This window comes from Branchiostoma belcheri, unplaced genomic scaffold (genome assembly GCF_001625305.1).
Source record: "Branchiostoma belcheri isolate BF01 breed outbred unplaced genomic scaffold, Haploidv18h27 scaffold84, whole genome shotgun sequence".
NCBI lineage: Eukaryota > Metazoa > Chordata > Leptocardii > Amphioxiformes > Branchiostomatidae > Branchiostoma > Branchiostoma belcheri.
In genome coordinates this window covers 513,069-536,448 of record NW_017804509.1, presented here as the reverse complement: position 1 = coordinate 536,448, position 23,380 = coordinate 513,069, and the positions used below count along the sequence as shown (strand labels likewise).

Here is a 23,380-nt window from a genome sequence, read left to right as displayed (position 1 = left end):
TAAGTTTACTGCGAACTATTACAACATCCATTTCTCAATGAAACAACATCACATACACACAGCCACCATCACGTATAAAAGGAATGATATATTTTTCTGCTATCCACGTCCCGGCATGGCCAGACATCTATGCCCATTTTCGGCATGTTGACCACTGTCAGGGGGCAACAAAATTTGTTGTTTTCAAAATCAGGTGAAAATTAATGCCATCCATAAAAATTACTTGCTGTTTGATCAGCCTAAACTCTCCCTTCTCCTCCCGCCACAGAACAGACGGCTCCCGTGGCGGTCCCCCGATGACGTCACGGTCGCCATGACAACGCGCGCCCTCCCGAGGCGTGACAGCGACGAGAGGGCGGTGACGTCACCGGGAAGCTGAGCCGTTCTCTCAGCTGGGAGCTGGCGCGGAGGGACCGCAGCTCAACACGAACCACAAGGGAGACATGTACAGCTCCGTCTGAGGCATCGTCTGCTCCTGCTATTTCTTCTTGAACAGACCTTTAAGTTTCTTAGTTTTTTTTCATCCATGTCAGTTCTCGCTCAGCATTAGCAGCAGGACTGCCTAGACAGAACACTGTCAGATTTTTGCGCTGTGGGAAAGAAGTGACTTCACATTTTGTCTTGCACTGTCTATCCTATCTACGTGCGGACGCCTTGGGGAGTCCTCTACAAGTCTTACTGACAAGCTGATAACACTTTCAGCACCAAGGACGGACACAGAATTTCTCTCCATGTCAGACTGTTAGCTTCGTGACTACATCACACTGGTAAGGGCATTGTCCATTTTGCATGTGTGTTCGGTAGATCTGATTGCCTCCACGTCTAGGCGTCAAACCTACATCAGTTCTGACTGTGGACTGTTGTTGACTGCGTCCATCGTTTCCAGCGCCCAACAGGCCTCCAGCCGTGCCGGTATCATCGTTATCATCACACAAACAGCTTAGACCGAGGAGACTTGTTGGCACAACCCGACCAAGCCTGAGACTTGACAGAGAGAACTGAAGCTTAGCGCAACAACACCTCAACACGCATCGCTTATAGCTACGCCTCTAGCCGTGCTGTTGTTATCTCTGTCATCTTAAAAAACAACAGAGTACACCGAGAAAACCAGGCTTGTTGTGACCAAGCCTGAAACCTTTCAGAGAGAACGAAGCTTGATGCAACAACACCTTAGCACGCATCACTTAGTTACTAATCCAGCCGTGAAGTTGTCATCTCTGTCATCGCTGTCAACAAGACTTTAGCACGCATCACGGAGCTGCCTTCCCATCTGTGACAGTACCATCGCTGACATCCCAATAACAGCGTACACCGAGGAGGACACGCTTGGTGACATTTGCACGGTAAGAAGACCCAACCGGAGACCTTTCATTGAAGCTTTAGGAGTTAGATATAGGAAGATGGGGGGTTATGTAACCAGTATTGTATATATGATAGAGGGATATTTTCAAGATTAGACTGTGGTTTTATGGTTTGTTCTCCGTCCGTACCCTTCATTTGAGTTCAAAAAAATGTCTGAAAAAAAGTCAGTTGCAGTGAAGCTATGACAACGCGGTGTTAGGAAGGTAGGTGGTTAGGTAACCAATATTGTTCATCATCATATTATAACCACTATTGTATAAAGAGGGAGATTATGTGGATATTAGACTGATTTTCTCGATATCTGTGTCCTTGATTTGAGTGAAAGATGTCTGACAAAACGTCTGTTTAGAACTGTACGTCTTTCAGCACCAAGGACAGCGTATAGTACACAATTTCTTTTTTGTAGCACACAATTGCCAGAGACACACGTCAAAAATCAGAGGCACCTACTTATTCATGCGAATTTTATTTTATTAAACACTAGCAAACTTCATTTGAAACATCTATGGGGGAACATCATACGAGTGTCTTCAAAATCACACAGAGTCTTTGTAAAACACACGAACTGAGAGGAGAAAATCTTACATCGCGAAGAACAAATAACAGGGCGTTCGTTCTACGCGGGAGATTGTGGATCAAAGCGCGCCGACACTAATGCAGACCTAAGACATGTAACAGTACCGGCATGACGTCTTTCAAAACACAAGAATTTCAGCAAAGATTGTATTTACGAAGAAAGCCTATTTCTTCTCAGGATGTGCCTCAATGCTGCAATTAGTTTCTAAGCGACCGTACCGAAGGCGTTTTTACGTTCGCACGGCTTATTGGACGGTTTTCATTTGGATCGCAGCGGATTTCTGCTTCAATAGGATTCTGACATGTGCGTGGGAGGGCAGCAGGCCACCGCTGAGAGCATACATCGCACGGCAAGTGCCGCAGATAATAAAGAACGACTTATTTAACATCTTGTGTGTTATTGAGTGAAGGAGGTCAGTGACCCATGAAAAAAAAAAAAAACAGGGTAGTGCGTGGACAAGTCCGTAAACAGGATAGTGGGTGTAGGCAGGTTGGCAGCTGTATCTCACGATCGTTTTGCTGGATTCGGATGTTTTTTGGCCTGATTTGTGTTTTGCTATTCAGTGAAGGAGACCAGTGACCTCTTATTGAGGAAAAAACAGGGTAGTTGCTTAACAAGTCCGTAAGTAGGCAGCTGTATCTTGCGATCGCTTTGCTGGATTTGTATGCAGTTTGGTATGTCGTCTGCTAGTGTGTGCGGGATGATGCATGCTGTTTTTTTAACTATTGGAGAAATTTTGATAGCTTTATAGAATTGTGGCATCTAGTGCAACTTTTAGGTCTTGGAAACCAGATTTGTCAAAGTCTATATTCTAGTCACTTATCTATACTGAATTGAAACATCACTGTCCTAATGCATATCGACATTCATGGCACAAAAATGCCAAAGATTCTAGTAACATGGATGCAGCAAAGGTGGCGGCTTGCAATTGAACTTATTACTTGGCCATGATAAATGGAAAGTGGGATGGGAGGGGTGTTATCTTTCTCACCACAGATCTGTGCAGATGCGTGACGCGATATGCTGATGCAGACACCGACTGGCGGGAGGGATTGTATGTGTCCATATATGGTCATGGTCAGAGCAAGGAGCTTGGTTCAACGAACCCCCTATTCTTTTCAAGTGTGGTCGGATCTGTGTATTTCTCTCTCCCTCTAGTTCTCTCTAGTTCTCTCCCCCTCTTTCTCTCCTTTTCCCTAGCTCTTTCTCTCTCCTCTCTTTCTCCCTCCCTCTCCTTTTCTTCTAGCTCTCTCTCCCTCTATGTCTCTCACCCTCTCTCTCTCCTCTCTTTCTCTACCTCTGTATCTCTCTTACCCTCCCCCTCTCTCCCCCTCTCTCCTTCCTTCTCTCTCTCGCTCTCTGTATCTCTCTCACCCTCCATTTTTCTTTCTCTCTCTCTCTGTCTCTCTGTCTCCCTCTCTCTTTCTCTCTGCATGGTTTTGTCTTCGGACAGTCTCTATGCGAAAGACACCCAGGTTTATATAATATCCTCCTGTATTTATATAAACGCAACACTTCGTACACTCTCCGGGCGATCATGCGGTGTCGAAGGCTCCCGAAGATTCCCGAGCATCCCACGAGGCGCTCCGAACATTTCCGAAGACCAAAAAGCCTAGTTCCGAGCGCGGCCGACGAGACGGCCTGGGGGCGTTGTCGCGCAAAGGCCCTCGGGACTTATTACCTGCGGACCGGTTTGTATAGTGGTCATTATAAGAAAGAGAAGCGGGCCCTTTGGGAATTTATAGTCGCGGTTGTGCAACACAGGCGTTGGTTAGCACGTCCAGTCATGACAAGCCGACCTGTGTGTGTGAGCTGGGTTCCCCTTTTCAGTGCTAATCTATGGATGCGCTTGACGGTTTTGAGGCGAGCGTTTGGGGAAGGTTTGCGTATACTGACAGGCGCGTGGGAGCACTAGTGTCGGACCAGTGATATCTGAAGTGAGTACGTTTTGAATGAAAGGGAAATTATTATGCAAACGTGACTCGTGCTCCGGTTACATAACATAATGTTTTGGCCAGCATGACTTATGTTACAGCAGCAGGTGAGACAACTGTTTGTAGTCTATCGCTCTTGCGCGTGAATCTCTTGCAGCCTTCAGATAAATGTGTTTTACTGCAGTTTTTTTTTAATCTATGTCAGCTCTCACTCAGCATTAGCAGCTGGACTGCCTTAGTAGACAGAACGTTGTCAAAGTTTTGCGCTGAGGAAAGAATTAACTTCACGTTTGAATCTTTGTCCGTCCCTGATCTTAGCGATCTCCCTTGGAAGACTGTTCCAGAGTTTAACAGTTGTTGGTACAAAAGTTCTCATATAATTGTTGGTATGGGAGACAGGGACCACCAGTGTTTTCTTGATGGAATTTTGACTAGTTTCCACCAACCTAACACGTACCGCGGGTTTTTAAACGGTAAGCCAAATATGGGGAAATTTCGTCTTGTAGCAGTGTTCTTGTGCAGAATTTGAACAAAATTTGTTTCTAGTGTTAAGGCCAGTTGGTTCTTGAACTTGCTTCATAGTACTAGTGATAGGTCTAGTGCAGCAGTGTTATGGGTCAGTAACTTACAGCAATAAGGTTTCAACCTTCTTGCGTAAAGTAGGTAAGGCTTCTGAGAAACGGACATCCTTCAGTTCTTCAGTTGCATAACATTCAGTTACATAACAGTCAGACATAACACGCTGAATATCACACTGAATATCATGGCATTTATGATAGCAAGACCTCTGCGGCTTTTGCCTGCACAGGTCAATCCGGTAGCTTCTGTACGGGTGTTAGTGGAGCATTCAAGTTCTAAATCCGCGCGTTAAGTAAGTATGTGAACAGCTTTAGAGAAAGGGCAATTTTACAAAGGCGATGGGCGCCTCGGTTATGCAACAGGCTTGTTTAAATGTCATGATTTTTGGCCGTCGTTTTATTTCATGACGTCGCCTATAGCCCGTGCGTTTCATACCGTATATCCATGTGGTGGCTTCGGGACTAGTCTTCAGCAGACTAATTTATATTTTTTTATTTATGTTTACGGATTTGTAGAGGAAGCGTAAAGATATAAAATATGTTTACGTCGTATTTATCGCACTGAATGGTTACGGAAAGGCGGAACTTGCCTTTCAGCAGCCTTTACGAAGTCTACTGGAATATTTTCTCACCTTTAATACTTCTTCACACATTGCGGAAAGTTTGCTTAAATACTTGTTTTCGTGCTGTGTAACAACGCTAGCGCTTGCCTCGACGATATCAGTATGCTTTGAGATGGGCTTGATTCAACATACTACATGAAAAAAAAATCTTCAGAAAATTGACTTTGAAAATCCAGTTGTTACTGCCCTGAAATCGCGTTGGATGCGTTTAAAAGTATTCAGCCGTTAGCCTATCATCTATCTGTTTCTATCGTGCGTCCGCTTTTTAAACGGTCGCAACCTTTGTCGGCTTTTACCTTTTAACCAGAGCGTTTCCATTGACCAAAGTAGCGGTAGCCTCACCAAATCAGTACTCCAAGCGCCCTAACCGCCCCCTCACAGCCAAAGGTTGTGTAACACATACAGGTTAGGCCACAATGATTTAATTTTATGGATGGATGATATCCCCACGCGGACACAATGTTAATTGTATTCTGTTGTGTGGCACTGTTAAAATAAGTTATAAACTTGAGTGCAGCGCCACACAGTCCTTGTTACTATATTGTTGTGTATTGATGAATACCAAAAAAAAAAAACATCCGCAAGAGCATTGATTTTTGTTTGTTCTAAAGAAACCTCCTCCGAGGATTTTGCCTGGATGCCATCCTCCGTAGTCCATGTGTAGTACACGTAGCTAGCGACAATAGGGAGCCGGTTGTAACTACGTAGGATGGCACCCAGGCTGCCAAAGCTCCACGACTCAAGAACTCAATACATTACCGACAAATGAATTCCGCAAAAGTCGCTATTTACTACCGCAAATTCACAATATACCAGCTTATATTCCTGTGGTTTAGCGTAATTTTTTGGCTATAATATTTTTATAGGCCCGCGCGCACTAGTTTGGGGCCGTCAGAGGATGCCATCCATAAAATTACGTCAGTGTGGCCTTAGAGTAGCACCCGACAGACAGTAAGTTGACTTTTGGACTTTGATGGGTCAAAAAGGTCACATTTTAAAAACGAGGTCGATATTTGCCGCCATATTAACCACCTGCGGACGGATGCCAAACGTTGTCTGATAAAAAACACGAGACGTGTGCTCGGCTGGTTTTAACCTTTATGCCTTGTTGGTCTCTGCGTATATCGCTGGTGGGAAGAGAATGGCTCACACTGTCGGGTAAGGTAGGTGGGACACGTTTGATTAGATAGGGAAGATTCCTCCTGCAGTTTACGATGTTTTAACGTTGTTTGTTTTATTACGCACATGTGTGATGACCCTTTGTTATTACCGTATGTTTTAAAATAACATGTATTGTATGTCGAGTACGTATCTTGTTAAGGTACAGTAGATGTATTTATTTACTTATTATTTATTGGTGTGGCTACATGTATGGTATAGGTTCCGAAACATAATTGGCCCTGAGTTGCCATGTCACTTTCTACTCCCTAGTCTGCATAGGTTCATTATCTGTTTTTTAATCAATATTAGACCAATGACAATGCGGCGTTATACACAAGTCACAACAGATTTCATAACGCCACACACACAAATAACAACAATATCAGATTGATTAATATCTGGTTTATTTCTGTGTAATAACAGGTCTCCAGTTGCCTTGTCACGTCTACAAATTTCAATCCTTCCACAAATGTGGTAAATCTTCATAAATTTTTAAGTCACAGTTCGGGGGTTGTCTGAGGTCCTATGTCGAAAACAGATCATCCTGGCTGGAGAGAGATATCCTTAGCCACCGTGCCCCAGCTCTCCACATGAATGATTGCTTCTATTCTCTCGCTTCTATCCAATTTTCCGTGGAGAGAAACACCTGCAGAGGTTCCCCCGTAGCGTGTGGAGGCGAGGCGATATTTCCTGACAGGACGAGCTATAGAATCCATTACCCTCCTGAGTAGACTCTCCAAGCAGAGGTTTAGGCCTTGGACGTTGTTTTAGACGTGCCTTTAGGTGTTTTTATTGGGCTTTCTTTATTGTCCAAGTATCTTTCTTAAGCTTTTGCCAGTCATACGAGAGGCGTATCGGATTTCTGTCCTACCACTAGCTACATAATGTAACCCAACACCACACAGAGTGTCTGTCACAGCACCTGTTGCCATGGCGACAGATGTCTGATCCAGGTCATTGACCTTATGTGTTTGGAGAAGAGGACGAAGTAACGATATAACGTTACTTGTTGTCCCCGTATGTATAATTGTTAACTTGTGAATATCAGCCCAGCTGCCTGTAAATCACTCTAATGCACTGTTGCATTTGAAATGAATAGATAAGACGAAACAGAGCAAGAACAATATGTTTCAAAAGTTAACATAAAAAGCTCCCCGATAAGCCCAACCCGTAAGCTTGCTGAATACGCCCGAATCTCCTGACGGTTGGGTGAATGTCAGACGGGTTTGAAAGAGCCTCGCGTGTCCGTCCGCGTGCCACACCTGAACACCACCCGGGGCGCTTTCAGCCGCGCTCAGAGTAAAGACTCGCACTTGCTGCTGTATAAAATCTAGGCTGCGCCACAGATACATGCCAATGAGATCTACTATATATATTAACGTCCTTGTACGTACTAATGATTTGGGGCACAAAGCTAATTTTTAATATGCTGCCAGCAGCTGCCGTAATATCTGTAATGTATCCTTCCACTTAAGTAAATAGGATCATTATTTCCTGAATAATCTATCTTCTGTATTACTATTAGCTGGTTTCTGACAAAAGCATTTCCGCATGACGACAAAACAGCCATACTGGATGCATCTGAAAGAGTTAGAGAAATGAACCTCGAAGGTTACCAACACATCGGGCATATAAAATCTACTTGGCTTTGTGAGATGTGTGTATAAAATGCTTTTCGACAAGAGATAAGAGATAAGCTTAAGTGTAAGAAACCAGTGAGTAACAGCCAGTATTATTTCCCCTCACAGGTCAACAGAAGGAAGACCTTAAATGACCCTCTTGGACAAGAAATGCTTCTGTGAAAAAGAGAAGATCTACGCTTGATCAATTCCGAGCTTTGAATGTGTTCAAACTCCGGTGTATCAAAGAACACCATGGTTCGGTCGCCAATGTATGGTTGAACGGTACGACACTCCTGCCCATCTCTGGCCTCGGAAACTACACTTGGGCTCCGACCGACGAGGTACCAACCTTCGAAATCACCAACATGGCGATCTCTACAGAAGTCCCCAGCACCATGAGTGTGGCACCAACGAGTGACAACACCACCACAAGCGTTGATGTTGTCTTCCCCGCGCTAGGCATGGATCGTTCCTCGGCACAGATCGTCATAGAAACGGTAACCCTGGTTTGTTTGTTTGTTTGTTTGTTTATTGTTTATTATTGAGATCTCAATTAGTATGGTAAATTCCATATTCCTGGGTCCAGCAAAATAAAATAAGATAATAATAATAATTACTTTTAAGAGTAATGATAATAAATAAAACATACAAAATTATGCTGAAATTATTACAAACTTGAAACAAAATCAGCATAGAGAAATAAAAGTGCATTTGAGGTCAGAGGTCAAATAATAGGAATAATGAAAAGTTTATTGCAAATTCATTCCCGGAGGCTAATTGCAAATTACAAAACATAAAAGAACAATGAAATAGAGTATAAAATAACTAAAAGTCTACATGATAAAGGTAGCTGTCTAGAACTGTATGTCTGAAATGAAAGTAATAATTGATGTACTTGTCCAATCAATGGGAAATTGAAGTAAAAAAACAGTTAACAAATACATGTATTTGAACAGGTAACGCTGGTGCTGCTGTGGGTGGCCTCCGTGCTTGGTAACGTGCTCGTGTGTATAGTCGTGTACCGAAGCCGCCGGCTGCAGTCCACCACCAACTACTTCGTGGTGTCTCTGGCGTGCAGCGATCTCCTGGTCGCCTTCCTGTGCATGCCTTTCGTGCTGGGACGCGTGGTGTCCAACCGCTGGGTGTTCGGCGGGCCGATGTGCAGCTTCGTCCGGTTTGTCCAGTTCACCTGCCCTGGAGCGACCGTGTACGTGCTCCTGTCCATCGCCATAGACCGGTTCTACACCATCATCTACCCGCTCAGCTTCAAGGTCTGTTTTAATGAAGCTTTATTGCGTATTCTGTTATTTAAACCTTCTGAACATAAAAGTTGAATTGTCACAAGTTGTTTTTACAATGTACGGGACATGTAATTCAGCCTTCCGGCTGTGAAATAAAACCCATATTATTATTATTATTATTGTTCCTGTCCAGATGGACGAAATGCACATGTGACCGTATGTGGTCTACAGCAGTTCAACACTAACAATACTACATCATAATGCTAGATGTCAAAATTCTATCCGTCCTGAAACGTCTGACCGTTTCCAAAATCATATCCAGTTGCTTGAGTAACTGTTTTTGGTGTATCTTATTACTAATACCTGGATGTCTAACCTTCACCGACAAACTATTCATTCATTCATTCATTCATTTCAGGTCTCTCGGACGAAGGCGAAGCAGATGATCGTGCTGGCTTGGCTCTTCTCCGCGCTTCTGGCGTCGCCGTGTTTCTACTTCTTCCAGACGGAGGCCGTGGTGGACAAGACGCTCTGCCCGACCTACTACCCTGGGGACTGGCGGGGAGCGCTGTACGTATCTGTATCGGTATCTAGTTGTAAGCTATCTAATGACAATGCCCCTACTGTACTTGGTGACAGCGATGTTTACACTCTGTGATAGTTCTAGCAAAGATTGTGAATGAATTTTTGGGCACCTCAATTCTTGGTTGATAACTTTGGTACTTGAAGGCGTGTTGGTAGTTACATATTTAGAGTTAAAACTTATTTCGATCCAACACAAAAATTCTCTCACCTAGAGCTATATACATCATGGCCCATCTCCCTTCACTGAACCGCGACGGGGGCCGACATCGTCTACCAGATACCTTTGACCCAGTGTTGACGTGACAAGCCTCACTGGGTCAGTATACTGAGGAAGACCAGAGTGTCTGGTCGAAAGCTCTATGTGAGAGAATTTTTTGTGTTGGATCGAAAGTTTTAACTCTAAACATGACTATTTCTTGTTCCCTCCTGGACCGGTATTAGGTACGTAACGGCTGTGTTCTGTGTGGACTACCTGGTGCCCATCGCCCTGATCATCCTGCTCTACACGCGGGTCGTCAAACACATCTGGACCATCGGGGTCGGGGGAAGGAAGCTGCAGCGGACCAAGAACACCGTTCCCGCCACAAAGGTAGCCGTTAGTCTCCACCAGACTCCTTTTGAATGCTGAATAGATAGTAGAAATGGGCCTAAAATGGGATTTAATTGGCCAGCGGAGTTGTCCGGCCAGAGAGGGTCCGTTTGCCTGCGACTTCTCACAGACTCCGTGCAGGAAAATAGACCCTCTTTGGCATGTTCACGGAACTATATGTTCACGGTGGCGACAGGCAATATGCGAATACGAATGTGATGTGTAAATGCGGTTCTGTAATGTGTAAATATTTTTAATGTCAGAAGCAACTCCTACAATGTACATCTATGTACTAACGCAATTCAGCCTTCAGCTGCAATGTTCATGATTGATCAGTAAACCATTTTTAATTGATAGTAAAATGTTGAGCTTTATTCCAGCACACAGGTTAAACAGACGTAAAATTGTCAGTGACCACTGTCGCCTTCATCAGGATAAGTAATGCCCAATCACTTCAAAACTTAATCTCGCGAGAGTTACGGTCACAGACACGCGACCTTATTCACTTATCAGAGACGGTGGACGATATAAACTACACTGGCACTTTTGATCAATTGCTTACGTTAAGTATCAGTAAGGTCTCGTGTAAAAAGGGTCACGTGTCTGTAACCGTAACTCTCGCAAGGTTACGTTTTGGTCATTCATTATCCTGATGAAGGCGACAGTTGTCGCTGAAAATTTGATCTCTGTTAAACCAGTGTGTTGGAATAAAGTTCAGCATTTTATTATAATGATTACTACCAACACAGATGAACTTTCATGACATTTTTGATTGATCTGATTGATTGAAGGTGAAGACCATCAAGATGCTGCTTGTGGTGAACGCCGTGTACCTGATCACGTGGTCGCCCTTCTTCCTGCTGCACCTGGGTCACGTGATCTCCTCGGCGGTCCGCAGCAGTGCGCACGCGCGGGTGGATGACGCGGACCCCACGTGGTTCGTTGCTATGGTTTGGATCGGCTTCTCCTCCTCCGTCTCCAACCCGCTCATCTACTGGGTCTGCAACCCGAACTTCCGCAGGGGATGCCGGGAGATATTCTGCATGTCGAACATGAAATGCTACCGGAGCAACACTTACGCCATCACCTACACCACGCCGTTCGGCAAGAGGAATCACGTGGGCTTCGCCCTGGATTCGAACGTTACCGGGGCAACGGCCGGGCGTGGGGCGGCGGCCGGCAACGCCGCCGAGTCTGCGCAGCCGCAGAACGGTCACGTGACCGCCTCGTTCGATAGAGAGGCTAAGCGGGAGAAGAAGATCGCCTGGCCGCTGGTGTCGAACGGCGCCAATACTTACTTGTGAGATATTCCATGAATACACGAATCAAAGACATACTACTTAGTATTTGATTGAAAAGTTTATGACGGTCAAAAGAAAACCTGTTTTTCTGTCCGCTCGCCTTCGATGATGATCTATCAAATGGCGCCAATACTTACTTGTGAATGATGCCATATCCATAATGTTGCATCTAAGAAAGACTTTTACATTGAAAAGTTTAAGACGGTTAAAAGAAAACCTGTTTTTCTGTTCGCTCGCCTTCGATGATGATTTGTCAGCTCAGAGTATGTTCTAACTGATCTTTCAAATGCAGAGCCAAGACTTACTTGTGAAGGATGCCATATCCATAATGTTGCATAATATTATAAGAAAGACGGTCAAACGAACACCTGTTTCGATGATAAACTGTCAGCTCAGAATATGTTCTAACTGCTCTTTCAAATGCTTATGTTATACTTACTTGTAAAACTTAGTTAATACTTACTTGTAAAACATTCCATAATTTATTCAATGAAAGACTTTCACATTGAAAAGTTTAAGGCAATGGAAAGGAAAAAATCTATTCTTTTTTTCCATCCGCTTGCTTTTGATGATGATCTGTGAGATCAGAATATGTTCCAACTATTTTTAATTCGATTGCAGGGAAGCTTTGACCATTCTAAAAATAGCCAAACGTCTTTGCGATCAACAAAATGTTTGCTTTCGCTTGACGCAATATCTGACGTCACCCGTGAAAAGGTATCATTTTCTTTTGGGACTTGAAGACATTCCTTTCATGTTGGCCAACCAGACAATTACGTCATCTAAAAGTAGCGAAAAATGTAATTTTCTGTAATATTGAAAAGCTGGCCTTTTGGTTTATTCACTTGGTTTTAGGGAATGTCGTGCCACAATCATTATTTAACCCATTCCAACCAAAATGTTGTTTGGAATCAAACCTGAGCTCGTACAAGAAACTATTTTGTGTGTGACCGAAATGCGGACACGAGAAAATATGCCATGGAACAACACCAACAAAAGTGTTGATATGTGCTTTAAAGGACAACGTGCTTTGTAGAAAATGTACCACAGACATTTTGTACGGAGTATTTAGGATATATTGTCCATGCGAAGAGTCAGAGATGTATTGTTATATGCCCGTATACATATCTATATCGTCAGGAAGATTTCTTGTTGATGTGTCAAGTGGGGTGCGAAAGCTATTTGTCAAACTGTGGAAATCATCTTGAAGTTTTTAACTGTACACTGTTGTTGCCAAAGTTGCCATCGTGAGTCTAAGTAAACTATTGTGTATATTGTAATACACAAGCTGCATTTTGATGTACGAAAAGAGGTAAAAAAAGGTATCGTTGTATATTTTGACAAAAATCGTAAATATGACTTCTGCAGTCACAGTGGTCGATTTTATACGTGTAGCTTCTGATATGAATCTAGAAGTTCCGTTTTGTACGTTTGTAGAAGCTATGGAAACTACGTATGTAGAATTATCCTGAGTGCGACTCGTTTGATACGTTTATAATAGCGCGTGACGTCATAGAACGTGACGTCATAAACATTGGTGGTGTAGATCCAATATGGCCGCCAGTCATGATCATTTGGAACGAACAACTCCAAAATGGATATTTCCATTTTAGTGCTATTTCTAAGTTAGCAGTGGCAAAAAAGCCCTGACATGTTGGGGCAACGAATCGAAAAACCACCATCTGATCGGCAGAAAACTAATATTATTTCAAAATATTATGATTAGAAAATTGAAAATTAGATGGCAATCATTGTGTTTGACATGGAACATCGACAAACGGGTTTTGCACTTATGAAAACTTTTCTGATAGACGTCTAACAAAATTAACATCACTTCAGTGAAAAAACACAATGTCCATTGCGAGATGGCCCCAGAAGTGCCAAAAGTGCAATATTATTTTTGAGAGAGTGTTATGTAGGTAAGAGAGATATATCATGAGAAGAGACACATTCCATGCCATTTAGAGCTCGAAAACATTCCCAGTAAAGCCGAGGTTATTCTGAAGTGAAGTATCGTCTTGGTTGTATTTTGTTACGATAATGTGAAAACAATAGTCTCCACCAGACTCCTTTGCAGGCTGAATAAATAGTAGAAATCGGCTAAGGGGAACATCATTGGCCAGAGGAGTTGGCCGGGCTTAGAGGGTCCAGCAAGCTATTTATTCAGCAAACTATTTATTCAGCCTGCAAAGGAGTCTGGTGGAGACTATGAAAACAACACCAGACATGCCAAATGTTGCATCGAAGCCATAGGTAATAAAATGTACTCGTGAAATAATTATTTTGTTTTAATTGAGTGAAGTTTTTAGAGTTCTAAATATTATAAACGTAGATTTGGTCTATCGTATCTCCGTTGCTTCTTTACAGGGTTGGACAAGTTTTCAAAAATCCACTTGCCTTATCGGGCAAGTACATGGTCATTTCCACTTACCCGAACCAACTTTTCACTTGCCCAAAATATGACACATTTCTAAGCATTTTACTAGCAGAAAGAGTTTATAATGTTGGATGCTTTATTCATCAAAATTGTTTAAAACTTGGTTGAAATACTGCAGGGGCTAATACTTTGCATCCAAAAAATGTACTTGCCCAATCAGGCAAGTACTGGGGGATATTTACTTGCCCGAACAGTGCTTTTACTTGCCCTGGGCAAGTGGGCAATGGGACTTGTCCAACCCTGCTTTATCAATTCTATTGCTTTGTATATCATAGGAAAACCTTTATAATTGGGGGTGATCCATTTCGTATGATTGTTTGTGAGACGAGCACAAGGCTTAGGGCTGGTTATGTGGGTCTCAAAAAAATAAATAAGTGTGGAATAGTTTGGATTTGCAATTCTGTACGCTTCGATCTATCTTTTACGGTCTGGAATACCAGGTACTAGTATACTAAAACCCCCTTTCCTAGCCCATCAGATGGCGTGTACCCGAACACCCCGCGCGAGCCTCCCAGAATCTCCCCCAGTCGAACATCTGCGGGATGAGGTTGAGCAGGAAGTGAGCTGACGGTAGGCCGGTATCAAATTTCCGTCGCCATGGCAACAGAACCTGGGATGACGCAACCGTTACCATGCCAACGGAGCGAAACCCGGGGGGAGAGGAGCAAAAGCCGGCGAAACGTTTTATCATTCCTCCATCTCCGTTTCATATAGCGGCAGGCCCTACGGGCGGTTGGAGTCATAAAAGAGCCGGCTTTACTTGTTTACGAAATCTTATTTTCTGCTCACTGCCGCTTTTCTTTAACATCTCCGTGTCGGAAAACGTTGTAGAAAAATCGTAGCCTCTACCAGGCTTGAGGAGGCGGCTGGAAAGAGTAGAAATCGGCCAAAATAGAGAAATAAGCATGCCAAGGGAGTTTGGCCGTTGAGAGAACAGTTCGCCGCCGGCCAAACTCCCTTGCCATGCTTATCTCTCTATTATGGCCGATTTCTACTCTTTCCAGTCGCCTCCTCAAGCCTGGTAGAGGCTAGAAAAATCGAGCTAGGATAAATTGTATGGATCGGGCTTGGTTTTGCACAGAGGTTTTTTTTGGCCACACAAACTAAATTAAAGCTTGCTTCATTCTTGGTGGGTTCTCAAATGAAAATGTACATTTATCCACCACCCACTTCAGAATCTGTAAAACCTAGGTTTGCACGTCCTTGGTGTGAACGTTTTTAATGAAGGCGAATTTTACTAATTTTACTTTTCATCTTCTTATTATTATTACTTTCGTCAAACCCACAATAATATCTTATTTTACTATTATTTGTGTTTCCTGTCATAGAGCTTACCTGAAGCCTGCTCACCCAGCGGAAAACGTGATCACCCAGATGAAAAAAAAATGCAAAACCCGGGAAAAGGCGAGAAAAACAATCCACAGGACTGACTTTCATCTGCCAGATGATTACCAAACGGCACGAATCGCAGTAAAATGTCTGGAGGCGACGCCTTTCATCTGTTACTGCAGAAAAACAATCAGGAAATCTGACGGATGTCCAAACATCTAGGCTACCAGGAACCGTTATGAAATGACCCCCCCCCCCTCCAAGAAAAAAAGGAAAAAAAAACTAGCCTCTACCAGGCTTCAGGAGGTGGCCGGATACAGTGGAAATTGGCCAAATAGAGAGATAACAACCCAGGGGAGTTGGTCCGCTAGAGACAAGGCATTTGATCTCAAACCTCCTTGTGTCTCTAGACAGTACATTTTGCAGCAAACTGCACTCTCTAGCGGACCAACCTCCCAGGCATGTTATCTCTCTATTTGGCCAATTTCTACTTTTTCCAGCTGCCCCACGAAGCCTGGTAGAGGCTAAAAAAACACAAACCGACAAACATCAGTGGCAAATAAATTGACCAGGGACTATCAACTGACGATGATCAACTCATGGTGTGTTTATTTGTCCATGTTGTGAGATCGCAGTTGTAGATTGTTTCCACCTACATGTACAATGTAGGTGACTACATTGTAAGCATTGCCCATTGTATGTATATGGTACATATGACAAGTAAACCAACAAACCTATATATAAGAACTGGTCATGAGTGTTTCAAAATGAAGACACGGGTACAGCCGAGTGTGGTTTTAATAAAAACATGTCAAAGACATCATGTTTTTTTCCCACTGTAGTGTAACACCTACATGTAACACAAGACAAACGTGTCTCAATACAAGAGTCAAGATGGAAGCCAGCTGTGAAATGTCCAATCCCCCGGGCCGACAGATGATCACGATGAATACATCATAAATGTAAACGCCCAAAAAAGGCTGATGCTCCTGTCCATTCCTAATTTGGCATCACGTATTGACCAATCAGGATTAAGAAAAGATACCGAGCTACCACAGTACAGTCAGCCCACTGATCAAAAGCACCCCCTACAGACTGTTTTTAAAACTGCAACATCACAACTGCAATAATCTCCTTCATCAGTAGATGTCGCTTTTGCCAAACTTGACCATATAATAAAAAAAATAAAGATTCTAACATATTGCCACTTCTGTGGTCACATAAAACATTGCAACAGTAAAAAAACAGGAGAACAAGGCTACTCTAAAATCTGTTTACAGTTAAAACTTTTGGTCCAACACAAAAAAACTCTCACCTAGAGCTTGACCCAGTGTTAACGTCACACTTCAAAGAAGCCACTTGACAAGCTTCACTGGGTCAGTCTACTGAGGAAGACCAGAGTGACTGGTCAAAAGCTCTAGGTGAGAGAATTTTTTGTGTTGGACCAAAAGTTTTAACTTTAAACATGTAACTACCAACACAGATGAACTTTCATGATACTCTAAAATCTGTTAGTGAACATTGAACAGAACCATTACCTAAACTACATTTAGTTTAAAACTTTTGGGGTTAGTCTTTAAAACGTTTCTCAAAGCAGAGGTCCAAGGAAGGAATCCAGACTTGGCTGCCAGAAAACAGGCCCCGTGCTTTAAGAGTTGGTGCCCTGCTGAGCTCTGGTCAGCAACTCTTCCAGCTCTTCATGAAGCTGAAACAAAAAAAGCAATCCATATTTTGTCCTGAAAGTTCATGATATTTACATGACATTGTTTAAACTTTTGTTCCAACATAAGAAACAGTTCTTACTTAAAGCTTTCAACCATTTACTCTGTATTTATTACACGTACATTGTACATGTATCTATTTGTATCATATACACCTGAACCATATATCTATCATATTCATTGTATGAGTCTATCTATATTCTACATACAAAATATTTACAGTATATAAAGGTGAGGAGTTCTTCTCACATGAGTAAATGTGACAAAAACATACATCTGAGATCCACTCTAACAGAAACTTTCCTCTTAGTAACAAACCCTTGTGTAAGACTAACTCTGACAAAAAATTTCAGTGTGCGACCCATCCTTTCAAAAACATTCGTCTCATAGTAACAACAACTTTGGTGTGAGACTGACTCTGACCAGAACTTACCTCGGAGACCCAGCCCCTGTCCAAGAGAACACGCTTGCAGGTCTCGTCATCAGAGCTCATCTCGTGGGACCTTCGCACGGCCGTGACCTGAGGGATGAAGGAATCACAGCTTTAAATTCATGCATTTTCATAGGGGCTTAAGTTTGTGATAGAAGAGGAGAGAGATAGAAGCTTGCAATGTGTTCTAAGTATGTGGTTAAATTCTGTACTACAGTAGAATTACATTTAAAATTACATTTTCACGGTGTCATGAATTCACAGAGGACAGGTCACTGCAAAAAGACCAAAAAAAAAGCAACAAACAACACCCTAAACAGTTCAAATTTTCCAGTTCTCCACTATTTCAGATTCTGACACTTCACAGGACAACCTTACATCACACTGCATGATTTTGAAAACACAAATATATTGAGATTGGAAAATTTTGAGAAACAAACATCCAGTGAGTCCCACCTTGTTCTCACACTTCCTGAAGAGCCTGTATTTGTAGTGGTGGAGCTGGTGGAACGTCTGGGTGTGGTCAGCACAGAACTGGCAGACTGATGACACCTGGAACATAAACATGCCAGCATGTAGAGTACATGTGTCTCCATTACACTGCAGGTAACAACTGTTTTGACTGTGAACTTGGTTATAGTTGCTTAAGATTTACTGTGTATTGTAGTACTTGAGTACAGGCTCAGTATATTCTGCTCAGTGCATTCTGCCTTTGCTGGCAGCCCTGGCTATGAGTGCTGAACAGCCAAACTGAGAAGCAAGTACCTTGCTGCCCTTTTCCCCCGGCCACTCCCTCAGTGTGGACCTGCTGTAGGCACGGCCGCGCAGGTTTAGGGTTTGGGTTGCTGTACGGTCACTCAAACACGCCTGCAAAAATCACAACACTGGCTTACTGGGAAACTATGAACTTTTTTGTGAACAAAACTAAATTTTAATTAAGATATGTGTGATGATGCACACTTTACACACCCCTACATTTCAACATAGGAAAAAGGTTGTTGTAACTTAGATTGAGTTGTCGGAACACGCACACACACACACATGTGCACACACACAGACACACACACATGTGCACACACACGTGCACACACACACGAAACACACACACACACACACACTCCCCATGACACACACACACTCAGGGACACTAACCCACCTGACATGTCTGGTTCCCCAGAGTGTTGTTGGACCATGTATTGATGTAGGGATACTTCTCCACAGCTGCCTACAGAAATTAACAACACATTTTTCTTAAAAGCACATTCCAGTACATGTCATACTGTCATAGAATCTTTGAAACAAAGAAAATATCTTCAGTTGGAAACATGGCTATGATAAACAGCCAGGAGAAAGAATACAGGATCATAAGTACATTGAAAATCATTATGTTAAATTATTGCATAAATTCATCCTAAGTGACAACTGCAACATAACCTTGCCACTGACCTTGAACTCTGGGTCAAAGGTCACGCTCTGCATGACCCGATCTTTGCCCTCCCTGACCTTTGTTTCCACAGCCTCGATGGCCATCAGGAAATACATGTCTGGGGACAACGACAAAATTTTCCACGTTGTGTTCATTATGAAATCTACGTGGTCATGAGGGTTGAGCAAATGGCACAGAATATGGTTTGGCGAATAATCTAGTCTTCAAGTTCATTTCTTTACAATTTCGTCTTTTTTCGTTTGATTTTGGCATTCTACGACATTGGTATAGTTTTTATAAATTTTTTTGTAACTAATGGTATATTTTTGCTCATTTTGCAACTGTTTTGTACGATTTACAGTATGGTTGAAAACTTCTTTTTTTTTTTGAAACGGCCGAAAATTCATGCGCGCGCGGATGTCATCCATATAATCTAATCAACATGGCCTAAGGAGTGACAAAATGTTGTGCCATTACACAGGGCTCGAAATCCTGATTTCTTAATATATGCACTTTTCTGCACTAAGAAGCTGTGAACCTAATTTATTATGAGTCCACCAACAGAAAAGCGGAGACGCGGTCGCCCTTCTTTAACTCTGAAGAAGGTGATAGAGGGGGACATAGGGCTGGGCGGTGCTGAACTGTCCTCTGTCATGCGCGACAGGAACTTGTGGAGGCAGTACATCGTGTCACCTGATTGAAGGATGAACTGAACTGAAACTGAACTGGTCTGTACTACATACCATACACTTCAGTGAAGGTAAACAGATGCACCAAAAAAACAGTTACTCGAGCAACTGGATATGATTTTGGAAACGGTCAGTTGCTTGAGTAACTGTTTTTTGGTGTAGATACTATATATTTGTGTATGCACAGGGAAACCAGGAAATGGCTTTTAGCCTATGTACAGCATCCAACAAATTAAAAAAGCAGATCTTTGTCAGGCTGTACAGATTTTGTCCTACTTAGTAACTCACCTCCATCTTCTTCAACTTCATCCAGGAAGCTCGGATCCAGCGCGTAGCTGATCAGGGTCTGCAGGTAGACGAGGAACGTCTGCCTGCTCACCCCCCACGTCCGACATGGACTCTCCCGGTCCCCAGACCCCCTGAAGCAGGCGGTGGAGGTGCTCGTGACAGTTGGAGGAGAAGCAGTGTTGGACTGTCCCGCTCCCGGGTCACCTGAGGTCGACGGTGTCTCGGCGAAACTGGCTGAAGACTCCACCTCAGAATTGGTTGCTGCTGCCTCATGGTCTTTCCTGGCTGCTTCTGTAGAATATTTTGTTTCTTTACTGAATTTTCAGACTGCTGGGTGGCCCATAGACTGGGTGCCAACCTATTTGCATGCCAGGGCTCCCATACTTGCTCCCTAAAAAATATTTTTTAAGGAGTGAGTATGGGAGCCCCGGCATACAAATGCCGATAGGATGGCAACTAGCCTAGGTGGCCCATTCATTTCTGACAAGTTGATTTTCAATGGGGTGCAGACTCTAAAAAAACATTAAAATCTTCTTCAGTTATAGTGTAGCATGAATACAATTGGTTTCAATTAGGACTCCTTGTTGATAAATAGCGAGCAAACATCTTCTGTGATGCATCATCACATTCTGATGTCTCAGCTATAGCCATTTCCCAGCACTCACTCACTCATTATCCAGGATAGCCCATTTGTGTTAAAACAATACTAACAAAGACTAAAAAGTGTAAAAGCATTTGGTTAGTGAGTTTAGTGGTGCACAATCACATGGGTAAGACTACAAAGAGAGATAACTCAGTTCCCCAAAAAAAGATATTCTAGGTGCATGCACAAGTTACCTTTAGAAATAGAAATTTCTTATCACTGTCAAGAAGACATCTATCTTCTTACCCCTGCTGGGAGGGCCTCCAGTGGTTGCTTTATTGTTGTTGTCTGGTTTGTTCTGGCTTGTTGCAGAGGCCTCAGAAGAGCTGCGATGCCTGGAGCTGTGAGTAGAAACAGCAGAACTGTTTGGCTGTCTGCTGCTGCTGGCACTCGGAGGCCCGTTCCGTCTTGGCAGCGGCATCGCTGTTTGGGTTTTAGTAAAGAGACGATCATTTGTCTGTTTCACGTGTGACTGGATGCAGTACATTGACCAGTGCAGGATAGGTACATCTAGACATCTGAAATACCGATATTATCTGCCCTAACCTGCATGTGCTGGTGGTATTTCAAGCCCTGTAAAATGAATGAAACACACACACACCTACACACACGCAGACACGTGCACAAAACACACACAGACGTAGACGCACACACACTCAGACACACAGACACGGACACACACACAAACACACACACAATCACACACACACACACACACTCACACACACACAATCACACAAACGCATACACACACACACACAAACACACACACACACACACACATACACACACACACACGCACCTGTGACCTCCCCCGGCATCCACTTGACCTTCTGAATCAGCCGTGATTCTTGACCGTGACCGACCTGCTCCTTCGGCAGCCTTGTGACCTTGATTTGCAGATACCTTGGGTCGCCCCCTTTTGCCATTGAGCTGTACTGCAGGGGATAAATGAAAGGAATTTCCACCTCTAGCATTTGCGTGTATCTAAACAAATATCAGTAGCAGTAGTAGTAGACGGATTTAAGAGTTTTCATCAGCAAAAAGATATACATGCCTCCAAGCAGCCTTATTGGAGGGCTGAATTGGGAGGATATTCATAAAAGTAAGTCGATAAAATGATTATACATTAACAGTTTAACTGTTGTCATCATTTAGTACGCGACAGTAAAATGTACTTCTACATTAAAAATTCTAATAAACAATTGCATTGAATTTCAAAGATGATTTCCGAAACAATGAAGGATTTGATTACAAATCAGACTTACGTTAGGTATGGACACACAAGCAAAGAAACAGACAAACACACCAAAAACAAAACCTCTGTTCATGGAGGTAAGGCCCCACCGACTTAATTATATGGATGACATCTGCACGTGCATTGATTTTCGCCTGTTCTCAAAAAAAAAAATCACGTCCTCCGAGGCTTTTGCCTGGCTCTTGGCCTGGGGAGTTAGCGACAATATGGAGCCGGTGGTAACTCTCGAGGATGGCATCCACGCTACCGAAGCTCCACGACTCAAGACCTCAGCACATAAGTACAGTACCGATTCATGAATTCCGCATAAAGCCCGCATGTGCCGGCTTGTCATACACGTCGCTATGTACTGCCGCAAATTCACAATACCAGCTTTACATTCCTGTGGTTTAGTAGCATTTTTATTTTTGGCCTGAATTTTTTTCTTCGCCCGTGCACACTAGTTTGGGGGTCTTCAGAGGATCTCATCTATAAAATTAAGTCAGTGTGGCCTAACTACAGAGGCACTTACTGTGTTTGACCGGATGTAGTACCACTTCTCCTCCTCCCACTTGTAGGGATCGTATCGCTCCGGAGTAGACTCTACGTACTTATAGATGGGTGGGCTGGGCTGAAAATAATCATGGCAAGAAGTCCGTAAATACTATGATAAAAGTTCATCTGTGTTGGTAGTTACATGTTCAGAGTTAAAACCTTTGGTCCAACACAAAAAATTCTTTCACCTAGAGCTTTCGACCAGTCACTCTGGTCTTCCTCAGTAGACTGACCCAGTGAAGGTTGTCACGTGGCTTCTTTGAAGTGTGACGTCAACACTGGGTCAAAGGTATCTGAGGAAAACCAGAGTGACTGGTCGAAAGCTCTAGGTGAGAGAATTTTTTGTGTTGGATCAAAAGTTTTAACTCTAAACAAGTCCGTATATAGTTTCATCAGGTTGGTGAATGATTGAATTTCAAAGTCTTTATTCACAAACACTTATCTACACTGCACAGCTACAGTAAACCAGTCAGAATTGCCCTGATGAAGATGACAAACGGCCATTGAAACGTCGGCTCTTGTAAACAACACCGTGGTTGTGAAAGAAGTTTGATATTCAAGTGGCCAGAAGTGTTCTTCATTCAAAACAGGGACGTGGAAAGTCTATGGAAAGAATTCAACATTATAACCAGCACAAGAAAGGACTTTTTTGTCTGATCTTTCCTTATGACTCCAATGAAATGTGGCCGATTTTTTTAAATACCTAAAAGTATTTCGTAAATAAACAAAGGCTCATACAAACAAACAAACTGACTAACATTTTCATCTAGAATATTTTTCTCCACGATACCAGACCTAATTGCTTCGGCTGAAAACTTGTATGGCGAGTTCTACTTTTGTGTTGGATCATAGCACTACATATTTTACCAACTGAAGTATAACACAGACCCTTTATTTTATCAACATATAACATGCATACATGCATACTATTATTAGTCAACTGGTTACTGACTCTATCCAGTGCTTACCTTATTGATGTCTTCTTTTTTTATCAAAAATATCTCATCCTGAAAAAAAAGCTGTCAACACAGTTACAAAAAATGATTCTGCTG

The 23,380-nt window shown here is 42.9% G+C and overlaps 3 protein-coding genes and 1 long non-coding RNA gene across 4 annotated transcripts; 1 reads left to right on the top strand and 3 right to left on the bottom strand.

Annotated features, from left to right (window-relative positions):
- Nucleotides 1-273: 273 nt before the first annotated feature.
- LOC109486968 (probable G-protein coupled receptor 19) lies at nucleotides 274-13,162 on the top strand. The gene is made up of 6 exons (XM_019790885.1): nucleotides 274-1,343; nucleotides 7,984-8,354; nucleotides 8,814-9,128; nucleotides 9,517-9,668; nucleotides 10,125-10,272; nucleotides 11,064-13,162. The coding sequence occupies exons 2-6, from the start codon at nucleotides 8,223-8,225 to the stop codon at nucleotides 11,574-11,576; spliced, it is 1,260 nt and encodes a 419-aa protein (XP_019646444.1). The 5' UTR covers nucleotides 274-1,343; nucleotides 7,984-8,222; the 3' UTR covers nucleotides 11,577-13,162.
- Nucleotides 13,163-16,760: 3,598 nt separating this feature from the next.
- LOC109486892 (coiled-coil domain-containing protein 82-like) lies at nucleotides 16,761-18,057 on the bottom strand. Its single transcript, XM_019790799.1, has 3 exons — nucleotides 17,947-18,057; nucleotides 17,494-17,580; nucleotides 16,761-17,044 (listed from the first exon to the last, which is right to left on the bottom strand). Exons 1-3 carry the CDS (start codon nucleotides 18,055-18,057, stop codon nucleotides 16,988-16,990), a joined length of 255 nt encoding a protein of 84 aa, XP_019646358.1. The 3' UTR covers nucleotides 16,761-16,987.
- A 715-nt stretch (nucleotides 18,058-18,772) lies between these two features.
- LOC109486891 lies at nucleotides 18,773-20,566 on the bottom strand. The gene is made up of 4 exons (XM_019790798.1): nucleotides 20,563-20,566; nucleotides 19,894-20,184; nucleotides 18,937-19,034; nucleotides 18,773-18,781 (listed from the first exon to the last, which is right to left on the bottom strand). The coding sequence occupies exons 1-4, from the start codon at nucleotides 20,564-20,566 to the stop codon at nucleotides 18,773-18,775; spliced, it is 402 nt and encodes a 133-aa protein (XP_019646357.1).
- Nucleotides 20,567-20,910: 344 nt separating this feature from the next.
- Nucleotides 20,911-23,377, bottom strand: LOC109486971. The gene is made up of 4 exons (XR_002141225.1): nucleotides 23,297-23,377; nucleotides 22,306-22,404; nucleotides 21,339-21,474; nucleotides 20,911-20,959 (listed from the first exon to the last, which is right to left on the bottom strand). It is a non-coding gene; the product is annotated as an uncharacterized LOC109486971 (long non-coding RNA).
- Between the last annotated feature and the right edge of the window lie 3 nt (nucleotides 23,378-23,380).

Excerpts from the sequence above, each read along its gene's own strand:
- LOC109486968 (XM_019790885.1), top strand. The coding sequence starts at position 8,223 with ATGGCGATCTCTACAGAAGTCCCCAGCACCATGAGTGTGGCACCAACG. Across the intron at positions 8,355-8,813 it reads CACAGATCGTCATAGAAACG|GTAACGCTGGTGCTGCTGTG; the intron begins GTAACCCTGGTT and ends GTATTTGAACAG. Across the intron at positions 10,273-11,063 it reads ACACCGTTCCCGCCACAAAG|GTGAAGACCATCAAGATGCT; the intron begins GTAGCCGTTAGT and ends GATTGATTGAAG.
- LOC109486892 (XM_019790799.1), bottom strand. The coding sequence starts at position 18,057 with ATGTTTATGTTCCAGGTGTCATCAGTCTGCCAGTTCTGTGCTGACCAC. Across the intron at positions 17,581-17,946 it reads TCAGGAAGTGTGAGAACAAG|GTCACGGCCGTGCGAAGGTC; the intron begins GTGGGACTCACT and ends TTCATCCCTCAG. Across the intron at positions 17,045-17,493 it reads ACAGGGGCTGGGTCTCCGAG|CTTCATGAAGAGCTGGAAGA; the intron begins GTAAGTTCTGGT and ends TTTTTGTTTCAG.
- LOC109486891 (XM_019790798.1), bottom strand. Across the intron at positions 19,035-19,893 it reads TGAAGTTGAAGAAGATGGAG|ACATGTATTTCCTGATGGCC; the intron begins GTGAGTTACTAA and ends CGTTGTCCCCAG.